Raw genomic sequence first — 16957 nt, 5'->3', positions numbered from 1 at the left:
CAGCCCGGTGGTGTCTCTGTGTGCACTTCGCTGCTGGGAACGCAGGAGGGGGCAGAGCGTCTCACTCAGGATGAAGGTGAAAATGCCGTGAGATGGGCGCTGGCAGGGGGGCTGTGGTTAGGTTATTTTTAAAAGATAAAGCATTTCGACGGAAGCCTCTAGATCAGTGGTTTTCAACCTTCCTAAGGCTGCGGCCCTTTAATACAGCTCCTCATGTTGTGGTGACCCCCAACCATAACATTATCTTCGTTGCTACTTCATAACTGTCATTTTGCTGCTGTTATGAATTGTAATGTAAATATCTGTGTTTTCCGATGGTCTTAGGCTCTACAGCAGCAGTTCTCAACCTGTGGGTCGCCTAAAACCATGGGAAAACAGATATTTACATTACGATTCATAACAGTGAGACAGGGGATTGGCCCCAGAACCCTTTTCCCGCAGGACCGGCGAAGGGGAAGGCAGCCCTGCTGTCACTGTGTACAGGCGGAGTGTTCTGTATGAACTCTTCACCAGAGAAAACTGTTACACCTCGAATGAACTTTAATAACCCTTGCCACTTTGTCCACTGAAGCAGACAACTTTATACATTTAAGTGCATTTCATTTGAATAATTAAAAATATACTAACGTTATTACCCTAATGCCTAGTACCAAGAAGGTGGTATTTTTAAGTTCTTAGTTCAAATAGTCAACACTAGATGGCAGTGTAAACTATTTCTAAAGGTGTGTTTGAATACCAAGTACTAATCTCATGGTCCATAAAGTGGGAGCTACAGTCATTTGGGGAAATTTAACCTTCATTCTCCAGCACTTCCAGGAATCCATCGTAAACTTTCCGTGGCCGTGAAAAGGCCTCCGGCTGTGAGGCTGAAACGATGGTTAGTTCACGCCACCTCTCCGTCAGCCTGTAGACCCAGCGTCTGTCTTCCTCTCAGCAGCTCAGCCTCTGCGCCTGCGCCCCGCCGCCCACTGCCTGTGTGTGAACAGCCGGGAGCTGAGAATAGTTTTCACGGTTTTCATGGCTCGGGAGGAACAATAAACCTCACCACATATGAACATCCTGTGAAGTTCTGGTTTCAGTGTCCGTTAGTCACATGTGTCAGAGCGCCCCATGCCCGCTCGTTCGTGCGTTTCTGGGATGGCTGCGGAGACACGCGGTCCTCGTATGACGCATTTATGTCAGACCTTTCGGAGAACATCTGCGGAGCCCTGCCCAAGATACTCAGGCTGATGCTCACTCACAGCCAGAGAAGATTCACATAAGACAAGCAGCTGAAATTCGGTGCAGAAGGAAAAGGCAGCGGCTCAGTGCCGGATGGCTGTGTCAGGCTGCTGCTCTGGAACTGCAGGGGTTTTGAACTTGAGATTGTAGCAGTGCCACCGAGGCACCTCTCACACCGTGCCAGTGCTCCCAGACCGCCAGGCCAGGCTCCCCCCAGTCCTTTCCTCCAGTGCCCTCCGGAGAGCGGGTCCGGCCTGAGCCTTCGGTGGCAGCCTCAGTGGCAGCGGCTGCTGGGACCTCCTGGCTCTGCGCTCGAGGGTCAGGCAGAGCCGTAGCTCTGAGGCTTTCTTAGTCTTCACCAATCCATCATCCTGTTTCCTGGTTGCAACCGGTTGCTCCCGGCTCATGCCCTCTGAGTTCCATTCCTAACCCTGTTCCAGTCCTTTTGAAAGAGCGAGGGCTGCTGGGCCAGGCACACCTAGGAGCCGGCGTCACCTCGCCGAGTGTTAACCGTGTGTGTGTGTGTGTGTGTGTGTGTGTGTGCGCGCGCAGCTCACTTCTCCAGCTGTTCGCTTCTTTGTAAAACCTAGACGGTGTCTCACAAGGATTGAACATGAGTGCTCTTGGCACACGTAAGCCCCTTGGTGAATAGAAGTTGAATTGGAACCCCATTTGCACTGTGATGCAGTTGGGGGTGATCATTGAGAAAAGAAAGCGCCTCCGTCTCCTGCCAGACAGAGGTGGAGGGCGGGAAGGGGGAACGGGGGAGGCGGGGCAGCCAGCAGGAGGCCCGTGGGTGCATCACCGGCTTTGTCGCTGGTGAAATCCGGGTTGCAGGCAGTGCTGGGTCAGCGGGCAGCTGGCCTTGACACAGGTCCTGAGTCCAACACTTCTGTGGCCGGGGTGCCGCTGAAGCCATGGCTCCTGGGGCGCAGAGAGCAGGCAGGTCCCTTTAGAGCAGAGAGAGGAGCAGAGCCCGCCTCCTCGGTCCGAGCGGCAGGCCCCACCGAGGGGAGCATGGCTGGACGTGGGGCCACGCTCCTGCCAGGCCCTCTGCCAGTGGTCAGGCCAGGAGGGCGGGAGGCTGCGGCTGGGAGTCCCAGGGACTGATGGCCCTAGAGCAGGAGGACAGGGAGGAAGGGGTGCCCTCGGTGCCCTAGGTTCTCTCCAGACAGAGAAGGGCCCGCTCCCTCCTCCCCATCGACGCTCCCCCCCAGGGCGAGACTACGAGGCCTCCTTTTCCCCTCCCTCCTGCCTGCGCCGGGCGGCCAGGCCGCCCCAGCAGCGCTTGGATGAAGCAGGACAGTGGAATTGAAAGAACATGTTTTAGAAATATTAGGCCCTGTTAGTTGGACATAATTAGGAAGCTGTAATTTTTTCCATAATGTAGAGCTCAGACTTTATTGACCCATTTAATTTTTTTTAATAACGACATTTTACTAGAGCAGAGCAGCATGCAACCTAGGTCGCCTCTGGCTGGGTCTCCTAAATGATCTTATTTAAAAATAAGTCCTCCACTTCTGATAGACGGACCATTTCTGTGATATCCTGGCAACAAGACCATACCACGGGGGCGGGGCCGGGGGGGGGGGGCTCTCTTGGTTTTTGTGTTACTAATAGGATAACCATACCGCTAATTTCCCGTTTGAAAGGTTAACTTAAAATGTGCCCTAAAGAAACATAACCTTTTAACTGAGTCCTCAGTTTTATCGGATTAACCTTTAGGACTTTTCCATTTCGCTGAGCTGAGGTCCCATTAAGTCACAATATAGCAAAGGCGGGTGCTAATCTAATGTTCTCGGAGTTAGTCATTTGGAGTCGCTCTGACCCCGGGCGCGTTTCACAGGAAGCGGGCAGCTTTCTTTGTCCTTCTCCCTGACCCGCTAGCCCAGCTGGGAGCAGGGGGCAAGCCGGAACCCCGCACATGCCTTTGCTTGGAATTGAACCTGTGACCCTTAGTGTGTGGGCCGATGCTCTAACCGCTGAGTCACACCGGCCAGGGCCAAAGCCTCGTTTTTAATGAGGGCTGCATGCTCCGCCCAGATGGCTCCCAGGCCCACCTCCCCCTCCGCACGGCGGCTCCAGCGTGGGCTGTGCAGGCGCTTTTCCGTCTGACGCCTTCCAAGTGCGGGTTATCCTCGTGACCGTTCTCTCACCTCTGAGCCAGCTGGCCCCTCCGCTCCTCCAGGTCTCAGTGTGGCTGTCACTCGGCAGGAGCGCTATCTCCCTCACGCCCACTGGGCTGTGTGATGTGCCCTTTGCTGCTGCCCTTTCATTTTGCCCCCACGCCCACTCTCTCTCTCTCACGCTCTCTCTTTCTAGCCATATCCTGTCTGAATATGGGAGGATGACAGACGCAGAGCGAGACCAGATAGACCAGGATGCGCAGACGTTCATGAGGACCTGCTCAGAGGCCATCCAGCAGCTGAGGAACCAAGGTGAGGTGCCTGGGGCTCCGACAGGCAGCCATGGCCATCCTGGGCTCCTCACGGTACCACCGGTTCCAGTTCTGTGCACCTGTGTAGAGTCAGGTTTTAAGCTTCCAAATCTTTCTTTTCCTGATCAGTGTTTTAACCTAAGCGGGCAAAAGTAACAAAAAGGCCAAAAGTAATAAAAGAGGCCATAACAGGACGTCTCCAAGCAACTGAATGCTGACTAAGCAGCCAGGGCCAGAGGAGATGAGTGTGAGTGTGTGTGTGTGTGTGTGTGTGTGTGTGTGCGCGTGCGCGCACCTGTGCTTGTATGGCAGCCCTTAGTAATCACGTAAGTCATGCTCCGTGCCCAAAAGAGTCTATGCTGACATAACCTAGAACATGCACACGAGCCTAATAAAACTGTGGCCGGGCCTGTTGGCTTGGCCTGGGTCTTCTCGTGTGTAAGTAAGCGTGGCCACGGCTGCCTTCAGATGGCAGTGTCAGCGGCTAGCAGGGATGGGTGTCAAGTACGAGCAGGTGCTCAGCTCTCAGTACCTGGGGCTGACCTGCCAGGGTCCGTGGCTCAGGCTTCGGAGACGCGAGTTTGCAGGAGGAAGGCTTCTTGTGGCCAGGAGCCCAGGGAGGGTTGACTCTGCGTCTACGGGACCCGGTGAGTGGCTGGGGGAGAGGGCGCCTTCCCAGGCCCCGGGAGCGTGTGGCCCGCTCTCGGATGGGCGCACCAAACACCGGTCTTGCGTGCTGCCAGACCGTCAGCTGTGTGGCTGCTTTTTCTGCAGCCTCCTCTCTCCTCCCCTGAAGCCTGCCGCGCTCACTCTTTTAAAAAGGCAGCGGCCCACGCCGCTCCTGCTCTGTAGCGGGTTTCAGATGCTCTCAGTGGAGAACGGTCGGAGGGGCGGCGGAGGCCTGAGCGGTGCTTTCTGTTGCAGCCCACAAGGAGACTCACTCCCAGCAGGTGCGGGAGCACAGGAGCGCCGTGCTGGACTTCACGCAGGACTACCTGAAAAGTACGTCCGCCCTGAGCATCACGGGCGTGCCGCGTGGGTGAGACGCGCTCTCAGCTCTGGGGGGGGGGGGGGGCACCACAGCGTCTCGCTGTGTCTGTGAGCCCTGTGCCCGAGGAGCCCTGTTAATCGGTCTGTGTTCGCGTGCTTCCCCCGCAACAGGAGTCTGCAAGCTGTACTCGGAGCAGAGAGCCATCCGCGTGAAGCGAGTGGTGGACAAGAAGAGGCTGTGAGTACTGTCGGGTGGTGAGAGCGGGGCGCCCGGGCTCTGCCGTGGGCCGTGCGGGGCGCCCACAGGCGCAGGCGGGCGCTCGCGGGGCCTCCCTCGCTCACAGCAGCCCGGGAGGCGGCTGTGGTCCTGATTCTCAGGACGTCAGGGACCTCACCCAAGGGGCAGCCAGGCGGAGCGGAGGCCCGGGGGCCAGTTTGTGCCTCTGCCCATTTTGTTGTCTCAGTAACCCTGAGGCTGACCCCGTTTCAGCTGTTTTGCCACCAAGTTCGGTGGGTGGAGCTACCAAAAAGCATGGCCTAGTGCAGGGGTCCTCAAACTTTTTAAAGTGGGGGCCAGATCACGGTCCCTCAGAGAGCTGGAGGGCCGGACTATATGAACTACTAATTCCTACTGTAACACCTCGGCTGCGCTCACTGCCCAAAAAACCTGGCGGGCCGGATCAGACTCCTCTGCGGGCCGTAGTTTGAAGACGCCTGGGCCCTAGTGCCTCAGAGCGCAGGCTCGGCCGCCAGACAGCCCGTGCCCCTCCTGGCTCTGCCGCGTACACGCCGTGTGGCTCGGGCAGGTCACTTAGCCTCCCAGTGCCTGCCTGCCTTCCATGCACCGGGGAGCATTCAGCGTCCCACCTGTTGGGACGTTAGGAGCACTAGTGAGTTGATGCAGGTGGAACACTCGTATGAGCCGTTACCACATGTTAATGTGCACTGTTCTATATCGTTAGGCATCATGTGCCAGGCAGTATACTAATTTACCTAATTTAACCCTCAGGCCACTCTGTTAGTGAACATTAGCAGCCTGTGGAGGTGGAGGCTCAGAGAACCCGGGACCTGCTCAGCGCCGCAGCGGGCTGAGTCTGAGCCTCAGGCGGCCGGGCAGACTGCAGTGGGCGGGGGCGGGTGCTGGGAGGCCCGTGTCTGGGAAGTGACGAGGGAAGGCGCGGAGGGGCAGTGCTCCAGGCCGGTCTGGGAGGAAGGGGCGGCCCCTGCTGATGAGCCATTTACCATGGAGAGGGCGTGGTCACCGGCTCTCACCCCCAGAGGGAGAGATGCCAGGCTCTGCTGCCTTGTGCCAGGCGGCCTGCCACAGAGCCTTAACAAGCACCCAAGTAGAGCAAGAAGAGCTTTGCTGCTGCCTCCTCAGTGCGGTTTTCTAAATGAGTCGGTCAGGTGGGGATTGTTCTCATTTGGCCGTGAAGTGCAGCCTGGCCTGCTGCCAGGTGTCCTGTGCCAGTTACTCTGAGCACAAGGCCCTGCGGAGTGCCTGTGGCCCTCCGGACGGTCCACCTCCTTCCCGCCCGCCCCGCCCCGCCCTCGCTCGGCAGTGCTGCTGGCCCTCAGCAGTGCCCGCCTGGGAGGGCAGCTCCGGCCGAAGGGCGCTTCCGTTGCTTGTTCTGTTAGGTCGCCGTGGACTGAGGTGTGTCCATGGCACAGGGTGCGCTCACAGCTCACACCCAGGAACCCGCCCAGGAGGACCCTGAGCTGGAGATGAGCCACGATTCGCTGTCAGTGTCAGCTTGCCGTCATGTTTCCAGCGCTTACACTTCATCTCGGCACGGTCTCGGAGCAGAGCAGTGACAGCAGCTCACGGGTCTGGTCTGGCCGGGCACCTCCCTGACAGCCTCTCCCACGCCAGACCCACCCGGTTAGGGTAGCCCCAGGCTCCCTGCTCCTGGGCGTGCTCGGGCCTGTGGCTGGGAGGGCACTCAGGGCGAAAGCCACTTTGAAGGGATCATGCCATCTCATTGCACGTCACCACGCCTTCCTACCCAGAGCCTTCACCGGCGGCATAGTAGCAGTGGCGTGCCGGTATATGAATTACTTTTCTCCAACATTTGTATAGGGCTTTATTTAAGTTTTCAAGGAACTTCTCCCACTTCTCCCAAACAAAAAAAGTATTTTCTTGTTTCAAAATTGAAAAACCCATTTCATATCTTCTTTCCTATGTCCTGTTCCTTTAAAATGGAAACCAGAATCACAAGGCTCCTCAGCTAGGGGCCTTAGAGCCAGACAGGCAGGTGGGAACTGCCGGTGGCTCCGCCTCCGTCAGAGAAATTAACTTAAATAAGTCACGGCATACACTGGCCCTCTGGCACAGCCTGCCAGGCAGGGGCCTTTGTGTGCAAGTCAGTTACATGTCGCCCTGGGAACAGTGCCGCCTGGCAGGGGGCGTGGGACAGGGGGAGGGTGTCCCAAGAGGGGGCTCCCAGAGCAGGTCAGGTGGGCGCAGGGTGAGGACCAGGAGGAGGCCTGTGCACCTGCGTGAGGAGGTGGCGGTGGAGGTGCGGCCGGTTAGCTCAGAGGGTTGACCAGGTGAGAGCTGTGTGAGACCATGACCGTGAGGCTTCTCACTCCCAGAGACCCGGAAGGCACCAAGCCAGCAGGAACCGGGTGCGGGTTAGAATGGAAGGCGTGTGGGCTCTGCTTGCAGTCTGCACAGGGAGATGTGGAAATAAATGTGGCCATGCATGTGTGTGTGTGCACAGGTATGTAGGCTGCAGCTGGGGGGCCGGGACAGTGACCCCAGTGGCAGTAGCTGGGCAGCGCTCCATCCTGCCTGCTCCATGGGCCTGGGAGAGGGGCCTGACTCGGGGCAGGCTGAGTGTAAGATGAACCAGAGAGCACGGGAGCTCAGAGTCGCCGGGGGGTGCGGGAAGGAACCAGCCTTCTGAAGGGGCTTCTCCTGGCCACACTGGGGACAGTTAGAGCGCCATCCATGGTGGCAGCCAATGGATTATAACCCACCGCGTCACATAGGCCCCCAGGCGCCCACCCGAAGGAAGGAGTGAACGGACACATGGAAAGTGTGGTAATGACAGAGTCCCCCTCATTACAAAGGGGAAGTGGCCTTCCGGGGGGGAAGCCCGGCGGCACCCCTTCGTCAGGCGGTCACGTGAATCCCGCACAGCCTGGCGGGAGGCGAGGGGGAGAGTGTGAACAGAATAGCACCGGGTTAATGCCAGCGACGCGGAGCCTGAGCCAGCCACACGGAGTGGCCGGCACTCTCACAGCGAGGCTGTCTACTGAGTAGCTGGCACTCGCTGTGTCTCCGGGTCATGGGACAGAGGACAGGGCTGTGCCAGCCCGGTGTTGATGGAGTCTTCGGGTTGGGTACCGAAGGGAGGGCTTGTGTTAGGAAGCACCAAGGTGCTCACAGGTGGGGGGCGTCAGGTGGGCCTCTCGCTTCCGATGGCCCTTGACCTGCAGCAGGCTCTCAAAGCAGTATGCCACCTCACGTGGGTCAGGCGGTTCAGTGGTGAGATTTGTAAAGCACTTACGTTCGGCATGGGGCATTTTTAAGCCACTGTTTTCTTTAGTCTTTGCAACAGCGCTGGGTGACGTGTGATTGGCAGCCAGGTCTTCCAGGCGCAGAGCAGAGGGCGGGAAGGCCAGTTCTGTTCCCGACACGCACAGCATGAGCCGAGGTCCGTGTCGGTGCCGTGGCTCCTGACCCCGCATGCTCCAGTGGGCTCATCTCGGCCTTCCCTGTGCAGGGGTCACAGCGCCTGCAGCTCAGGAGAGCTCGCCTCTTTGTGGTTTCTTTTTTCCACCCGAGAACGTCTGCTCTCATCTGTCACAGGGTATTTTGCATCCCTTAAGAACATCGTTTAGTTTCTCACATATGGGCTTTGAGTTTTTTGTTAAGTAGTTAGTTTCTGCTGCAGGGTTTTTGGGGTTTTTTAAATCTTTCATTGCTAGTTTTCTGTCGTTGGATTTGGCACTGCAGATGGAGTTTCTCTTTTATTGTATCTTCTAACTGTAAAGCAGGCGCATTTCCAGGAACATCTGTCATTTCTCTTGTTACTGTAAGCAGCGCTGTGGTGAATCCTGTAACTGTATCCCTGCGTGTTTGTGACACTTAGAAAGCAGATTGCATTTCCCAGAGACAGCCATTGCACCTCACCGGCCCATCCCATCTTAGGATGGGATGTTGTCACGGCTCCCTCCCGGGGGAGGGCGGGGGAGGGGCAGGGCCTGCTGCGGCCTCCTCTGGGGCCAGGTTCCCGAGGTCACCCCCCAGCTGAGCCACTTGCTCCCTGTTGCTCGTTGCTTCCTAACGTCCTCAGACCTGTTTCCCCTGCAGAAAGCTCCTTAGCATGGTGCCTGCCTCCTGGGGTGGGTGTGTTACCTTACCCCCGGGAGGGCGTAGGCAGTGCTCAGTACACAGTAGCCTCAGTCAGCATCAGCTGGCGCTGCTGCTGTCCTCAGCGTGTTCCCTGCTTTGCGCACAGTCTGCCTGCTGCTGGGGGCTTGTTCCCAGATCTGTGTCGCATTCTGCCTCTGATTTCCATAGCGCTATGGGTCCACAGAGCTACCACGAGGCTCACAACCAGCACTGTTTCGGTTCCTGGCCTTTTACTGGCAGCTATGAAGCGTCCACTCGCCCAACACGTATTATTAACGCCGAGTGCCTGCCCCTCGCCGGGATCTATGCTCGGCAGCAGGACTCAGAGCCCACCTGCTCTCAGAGCACACGTGCTGGAGGGAGACGGGCCCGGAGCGGGGCGGGTGCCCGGGTGGACCCAGGCCTTGTGGGTGGGAAAGTGGGAGAAGCCTCTGAGTGGGTGGGACTGAGCTGAGCAGGTGGACACAGCACAGCGTGGGGGGCCGGGGCAGGACCGGGCGGTGCCTGAGACAGGTTGGTCCACCCAGTGGACATTCACGTTACTGTATACCGTTGCTTGTATGTGCCATGTAACAGCCGTGCCCGTGTGGTGTGTTCAGCGACACCGCATTGCTGCACTTGCTGCTCACGTGTTGTGCGTGGTGTCAGTACGGGCCAGGTTCCTGCGTTTTGCTCCAGCACACGCTGACCCCCCCCCCCCCCCTGCCCTGCAGAGCGTGAGCAGGGCCTTGGAATAAGTGCCTGGAGGGCGTTGAGGGCCTTGGGCAGAGCAGGAGCTCTGCTCTCCGGAGGGCCCGGTGCCTGCCTCCTGCTGTCCGGGTGGGGTTCTGTGTGTGAGTGAATGCTGTGGCTCCATTCCTTTCAGATCCAGGCTGGAGCCAGAGGCGACTGCAAAGACCAGAGAGCCCGGTTCTGAGGACGCTTCCCTGGACCCTTCACCCGTCTCTGGAGAGAAGCCTGTCGCTGAGGAGCATGCAGGTAGCAATCTGATCCAGTCATGCTGCGTCTCCCGGTGACCTGTGGCTAAAACACGAAGCGGCAGAGCCACGCGCAGCCCGTCAGGCGTGCTGCTGACATCCCCCCGCCCTGCCCTGTCACAGCGGCTCTCCGGCTCCCAGCCCCGGGCGCTGGCGGGGCCCGGGGGATGGGGCAGGGGGGGGGGGGGGACTGGGCTCCATGAGGAGGGGACGTCGGGATCTCTTCTCCAGGGCTGGCGTGTCAGTCACAGGAGGGGGTGTGGGCGCTGCATGGAGCTGACCCCCAGCCTCGGGGTGGAGCAGCGCAAGGTGTGGGGGAGCCCCGATTTTGAGGCCCCGCCCTGTTTGCTAGGGCAGAGGGAACGGTTGACTAGAACTCAGAATGAAGGAAGCGCTGTGACCAGCGGGCACACGGGGTGGAGGGCAGGAGTCAGGTCGGAGAGGGAGGACCGGGAGTCTGGCCTGTCGGCTGGCGCTGGCCGCGCTGGAGACCTGGCAGAGCCCTGGCTGGTGCTCTGAGCGGCGGCTCCTGAACACGCTGGCCAGTGCAGCTCAGAGCTGGCTGTCGCTGGTTCTCGCTGGCTTCTGTGTTCCTGATTCTGTGTTCTTATCCTTAAAAGTACAGAAGTAAAGCTTGACATGGATACAGTAATGAGGTCAACGGGACCGTAGCTCTGGGGACAGATGGGATGAGGGAAATCACAGGTGTTCTTACCTAGAGACATATCTCAGAAAACACATTCGTCTCCAAAGCTGCTGTCGGCCTGTCTTCTCTCAGTGTCATTCATATGTAGATTATGTAGAGGTTTTACTTGTATATCACATACAATTATATGTAAGTGTGTCTTTCACCGATACGATGACAGCCTGGCGGAAACAGCCCCGAAGCCGTTGCTTTGGACCTTGCACAGAGTCGCAGGCAGTGGAACCTGCGCAGCGACTCAGAGGGAGCGGCAGTCGGTGCGGACCGCTCAGGGGCCACGGGTGCGTGTTCAGTACGCGGCGCAGTGTGTGTGTGACACTGCACTCCTAGTGAAACACGCCACCACCCAGAAGGGTCCCCTCGTCTGGGGGGCGGGGAGGCAGGGACTGGTGCCTGATTGTGAGTGTGCCCAGATACAGTTTATGGGGCTGCGTTAGAGCGTGACGGGTTCCTGCTGGAGAGGAGCGGGAGGGTGGTTTGTCCTGTGCTCTGTGCGGGCAGAGGGTTCTTGTATGATGAACATGCGCAGACGTTTGCAGAGGGCGGGGGGTGTTTTGAAGTAAAATAGCATGGGCAGGCTGGGCCGGAAGAAGGCTCTTTGGCTCACAGCGTCATTGAAATAGGTGCGGCAGTGACACTGTGTATAGGTCTCCTCCATCCCCTACACACACACACACACACACACACACACACACACACACACACACGGGTCTAGACACCGACCAGGAGCAGCTGCCGGCTGACGGGTGGCGGCCGGTAATGGAAGAGGCGTAGGGAGACTGCTCCCTCCCCGTTTCCATGTCTGCGTCCTAGGCCGCCTGTTCGGAAAGGGACATTTGTCTTCTGTTTATTTTTCATTCTGTTTAACAGAAAAGAGTCCAGCGGAAGCGCAGCCCGAGCTGGGGAGCTGGGGGGACGGCAGAGGCGAGGAGGAGCTGTCCCCGGAGGAGATCCAGATGGTAATGCTGCTCCCTTCCTGCGCGCTCGGTCTCCTCCCGCTAGCGGGCCTCTTATTCAGGAGGGCGTCCTACACGCCCTTGCCCTGACACCACGTTTTAAAAGTTATAATTATGTTAGATACAACTGGTCCACTGGATTTCCCAATTCTTAGGATGCTTTTCGTATATCTTAAATGTGCAGTCGCACACTTAAAGGAGAAGTTGCCCTTGAATAGCTTCACTGATGTTAGATACCTTTCCAGCAGCAGTAAAATGTCTGGGAGAGATTAAATGGTCTTTGTAGTTGGTGCTCTAGTGCCTCTTAATGGTGTGAATCGTTGGTGCTATCGTAACGAGAAGAAAGCATAGCAATGACTGAACGAGGCTGAGTGACAGTCTGCCAGCTCTGGGCCAGTTCCCAGAGGAGGTGCTGGGAGCCAGCCTGAGGCCTGGGGTCCGGGGGTGCTGTCGGCAGCGCTGCCTCTCCCCCTGCGCCCGCTGGGCCCACTGAGTGGCCCCCTGCGCCTGGCTGGGAGGCAGAGCTGTGGTTTTCAGCCTCAGTCTGCCTCCGCCTAGGGTGCGGGCCGCTGTCCGGACAGGCGCTGGCCCCTAGCAGACCACCCCTGCGCCTGGGGCTGCTGTTCCCCAGGTGGCATCAGGCACCAGGCTCCCGTGCACGCCCTGCTGGCACGCGCCTCTGGCTGCGTCGCCTTTGAGACCTGAGAATGACTTCCTGGCTATCTTGTCTGTTGCCTTGCAGTTCGAACAGGAAAACCAGCGCCTCATCGGTGAGATGAACAGCCTGTTTGACGAAGTGAGGTATGTGTGCAGGTCTGCCACCACTCCAGACCCGGCCTTTCTCCACTTCCCGTGGGCCTCCCGGTGCTCCTCCCAGACACTCCGCCAGCTCCGCCTGGCTTCCCCCAGCCCCTCCGCCCTTCGCTGTTCCGGGAGGAGGGGAACATCGCTGCTTCCCCTGGGCTGGCGCCCCGCTTGCTGCCCACAGCCTCCCCCCTCTGCCCCTGGCACTGTTTGTGGTGAGACAGCGTCACCTCCAGTACCCTGTCCCAGCCCCTGCTGCCTGACATGGGAAGGCACCACCCCCAGTAGGGTGCCCTCAGCCAGCCAGCCAGAGGGGGTCCTCTTCCCACGGGGAGTGGCCAAGATAAATACCCCCTCCCCGACCAGAGGAAGGGGTTCTCAGCATCCTCACCTTTTCTCTGAGCCCCTCCATGTGTGCTGGGCACAGTCGAGGTGCAGGCCTGACAGGCTTTGCTGTTGGTAATGGGGTGCAGCCACGTGCTCCTGGCCCCACCTCTGGCCCAGAGGCAGGGCACACGGGATCAGCACCCACTGGGCTGGAGACATTAGGGGAATTGCCCACCCCTTCCCCTGGCGTGGGGACCCCTCCTCCCTCACCAGTGACAGAGTGCCCCCCCACACACACACATCTTCCCTTGAAAGAGATTTCTCTGGCCACGTACGAACAGTTCACCTGCGATCTCTTTCTCATGAAGGCAGATCGAAGGGAAAGTGGTTGAAATTTCCAGACTCCAGGAGGTCTTCACAGAGAAGGTTCTGCAGCAGGTGAGGACACATGGTTTCAGGAGGAGAGGCCAGTCCCGCTCCGTGAGCCCCGCTTCCCTGTTCCCTGGTCATGGGCGGGAGCGGAGGCGGGCGAGAGTGGGCAGGGTGCGAGCCCTGGGCCCTCCTGTCCTGCTCTGGCGGCTGTGTGACTTTGGGCAGCTTACTCAAGCTCTCTGAGCCTTACGCTCCCTGTCTGTTCGGTGGGGGTGCTGTGAGGTGCGCAGGTTCGTGTGTGTAAACCGGTCCTTCGTGAGCAGCCACTGCTGTCTGCGCTGACATGCTGGGGAGCGGGGGAGGGAGGAGATCGCTCATCCGCCCTCTCCTTCCAGGAAGCGGAGATTGACAGCATCCACCAGCTGGTCGTGGGGGCCACGGAGAACATCAAGGAGGGCAACGAGGACATCCGAGAGGTGGGTGCTCCGGGCCCCAGGCTGACAGACACATGTTCGGACCCCTGGGAGGGCCGTCTACCTGCTCCCCAGAGGAGCGTGGTGCTCCCACAGGGTCTGACCCGCTCCCTGGACCAGAGGTGGGTGCTCCTGGAGAAACGTGTCGGACCCCCTCTGAGGGCAGAGCCCGGGCGCTGTGTATGGAGGCCCCGCAGCCGACCGGAGGGACCTGTCACTGAGTGAGGCTGGGTGTGAGCTGGCGTGGACTGCTCCGAGGCCCGCCACCCACTGCTGGGACAGCACCAGGAGGTGGTGCCCTGAGTCCGGCCTCCGGTCTCAGCCCCGGCCAGGGGGCCGTCTCCGGGGGCGGGTCCCGGGAGGGTCTTGCAGGACCTCCGGGTGATGGGACCAGGGAGGGAAGGGCCGGCCTCTGTTCAGGGTGAGCACAGGGTGGACAGCACAGGCGTGGGGCGGGGAGGAGGGATGCGGCCGTGAGCCCGGCCCTGGCCCAGGACCCAGGAAACGCCGTCTCTGTCTCCAGGCCATCAAGAACAACGCGGGCTTCCGCGTGTGGGTGCTCTTCTTCCTGGTGATGTGCTCCTTCTCCCTGCTCTTCCTCGACTGGTACGACAGCTAGTCCCGGCTCCGCTGGCACGCAGGCCGGCCTCCCCGTGGGCCTGTGTCCGTCCTGGCCAGGTCTGGCCCCAGCGGGCGGCGCCGAGACACACGCCACCCCAGGGACACAAACCAACCTGGAGTCTTAGAGCTGAACGAGAAAATAATGACCACGAGGCAGGTGGAGGGATGGGGGTGGTATCCTGTCTACCGGGGCAGCTGGGGAGGGGCTCCCCCCACATCTCGGGGCTCAGGAGGCACGGCCTGCGGCCTGGCCTTTGTGCAGAGAAGGGATGGCCCCGAAGAGCGGCCTGCTGCTCTCCCTGCATCAGCGCTCTCAGCGACGTGGCGGGCCGGTGTGCAATGCAAGCATGGGCTGGAGCCCCGCACGGCATCCTGGGGCCCGGGGCCGCCTCCGTGCGGACGGCCGGCCTGGGCCTGAGAGAGGCGTGCTGTGCAGTCTGCTGGGCGGCCTCGGGGACCCTCGCGTTCTCTGTGTAAACGAACTACAGCCAATAAAGTCTGTGCTCGAACCTGCAGCCGGGCTGCCTCGGCCCCGTGAGCTTGCTACAGACAGCAGGTGTGCGAGCCCTCTGCCCCGTGGTCATCACTGTGTGCGCGAGCGTGTGCACCCCACAGCTCTGCGGCCGCAAGACCACACGCACCCACTGCCCTGCGGCGGGCCCTTCCCCCCGGTGTCCGGTCTCGCGTGGGGAGGAAGCATTGTCTGCATCGGCGCGCTCCAGGAAGCCATGTGCTCGCAGCAGGTCTCACGTCGTTTATTTCTGAGCCACTAACACGCACCTGGGACACGTCCACCAGAAACAACACGTTCACGTAACACAGAGGGAGTGTCTGAATGTCTTCTATTTAATCGTCTTACACACTTACTTATCTAACTGACAATGTTACAAACATAGACTTTAATGTCAAGATTCGGGCTGAAACGATATTCTTACAAAGGTGGTGAGCTGAAATGTAACTGGACTTGCGAGGTGCCCCCCCGCCCGCCCCCCTTTTCTGCCTGCTGACTGGAAGGAGTTAGGTCTGTTCCTCAGAATGAAGCGCCGAGGCCTCCAGCTGCGAACTTTCCCTTTCCCACCCGGCTTCGTGTCTGAGCCAACTCGTTAGCGGGGCCTTCGGTGCACGAGTTTCCATGACAGCCCCGGGGGCTGCGCTCCTGTTCAACCGACACATCACGAGCAGGACAACCACAGGGTCATGGCGCTCTGCAGCCGTGGCCCCGGCACCCCTTCCCCATCCCTCCCCCCCCCACACTGACAGCGACAGGCACTCAGTGACCTGGTGGCACCGTCCTTCTCTGCTGGGCTCCCACTGGTGCCGCCCCACGGGGCGGGAGCACGGCTTGCTCTGAGCAAAGCAGGGCACCCTCTAGATGTGGCCGGGGCACGGGGTCCAGGAACACAGGTGTCTAAGGAAGCAATGCCAGCCCCAGGCAGGGGCCTCAGCTGGTGGGAGCGGCATCCGTGCACCAGAGGCTGCAGGTTGGATTCTTGCTCAGGGCGAGCACTAAGGACACTGATCGATGTTTCTGCCTCACATCGATGCTCCTCTCTCTCTCTCTCTCTCTCTCACTCTAAAAATCAATTTAAAAAGCATAGCCCCAGGTGAGAATTAAAAAGAAGAATTCCGCAACTGTTATTTGTCTGAAACCCGAACCCCTCGCACATCCAGTGTACACGTGTGTTTTGGCCGCATCCCGTAGGTGGCAGCGCAGTCGCCACGTGAAGGCCCCTCCCGCGGGGAGCAGCCAGCACCCCGGGCAGGCCCTGCCGGGGACGCCGGGGCGGGCTGCAGCAAGTCGTGTTTGCAAAGCAGCGTTAGCGGACGGAAGCGGTTGCACCATAATGAGTAACCTCTAAATTATCGGTAGTTACAATTAATGACATGTCCCTCTGAGTCGCTCCGCTGCCTGCGGGCGGCCCCGTGAGATCGGCCCGCCCGCTAGGCTGCCTTCTCCGCGGCCTCGGTCTCCTGCTCCGACAGCTTCTCCTCGGACAGCACGGACATCCAGGGCGACACGGGGCGGGCGGCGCTCTGCTTGGCCAGGTTGTAGTGGTTCACCACGGCGTAGAACTTGTCCGGGGAGTGCGGGTCCTGCTCCGCGTAGTAGGCCGCCAGGCCGTTGGGGATGCACTGCGTGTTCTGCAAGACGAGAGGCGTGAGCCGCGTGCACGCGGGGGGGCCCGGCGCGCCCCCATGGGCTCCTGCCCTGAGTCGCCACGTGACGGCGGACCCAACAGGCGGGACCCAGAGGTGCGTGGGCCCCCGGGGGGGGCTCACTGGGAGACCGGCCCTCCCACTTCACGAAAGATCTTATGCGTATTTTAAATCTGGAAAACAACAAAACTTGTCACACCCACCAGGAATAGCATTCAAACAGCTGGGGGGGAGCTTACAAGCAAAGGAGACCTCTGAGGCGGGAAGGGGGATGGGGAGGTGTGGCGAGAGCGAGGAGGAGAGGGACCAGAGGGAGAGCACAGGGAGCCCGGGGGAGGGTCCGCGGGGTGGCCACACTGCAGGGGCTGCTGGGCAGAGGAAAGCTGCCGTCCACAGCACAGAAGTCACCGAGGCCCTCAGAGGACACACACTCTCCTACAAGGAAGAGGCTGGCCCCACAGGCCTCAGCCGGGGCAGGTTTCTGTGAAACGTGGCTCTCCGGACACTTTGTGGGAGACTGGGCTCCTCCTGAGCAGCTACTTCCGAGGGACCGGAA

General features: G+C 59.7%; 2 protein-coding genes across 2 annotated transcripts in view; one reads left to right on the top strand and one right to left on the bottom strand.

The window, feature by feature from the left end:
• STX18 (syntaxin 18) overlaps positions 1-15862 on the top strand; it is a 73027-nt gene extending 57165 nt beyond the window's left edge. Inside the window, exons 3-11 of the mRNA XM_036420667.2 lie at positions 3544-3659; positions 4583-4660; positions 4820-4886; positions 9877-9989; positions 11562-11650; positions 12390-12448; positions 13147-13216; positions 13546-13626; positions 14147-15862. Of these exons, the coding sequence (XP_036276560.1) occupies positions 3544-3659; positions 4583-4660; positions 4820-4886; positions 9877-9989; positions 11562-11650; positions 12390-12448; positions 13147-13216; positions 13546-13626; positions 14147-14242 (769 nt within the window). The 3' untranslated portion in view covers positions 14243-15862. The remainder of the gene's footprint in view (positions 1-3543; positions 3660-4582; positions 4661-4819; positions 4887-9876; positions 9990-11561; positions 11651-12389; positions 12449-13146; positions 13217-13545; positions 13627-14146) is intronic.
• Positions 15070-16957, bottom strand: part of NSG1 (neuronal vesicle trafficking associated 1) — a 17078-nt gene continuing 15190 nt past the window's right edge. Inside the window, exon 4 of the mRNA XM_036420678.2 lies at positions 15070-16386. Coding sequence (XP_036276571.1) covers positions 16186-16386 — 201 coding nt within the window. The 3' untranslated portion in view covers positions 15070-16185. The remainder of the gene's footprint in view (positions 16387-16957) is intronic.

This window comes from Pipistrellus kuhlii, unplaced genomic scaffold, assembly GCF_014108245.1.
Source record: "Pipistrellus kuhlii isolate mPipKuh1 unplaced genomic scaffold, mPipKuh1.p scaffold_m20_p_1, whole genome shotgun sequence".
Lineage (NCBI taxonomy): Eukaryota > Metazoa > Chordata > Mammalia > Chiroptera > Vespertilionidae > Pipistrellus > Pipistrellus kuhlii.
This window is presented reverse-complemented; position numbering and strand designations above follow the sequence as displayed.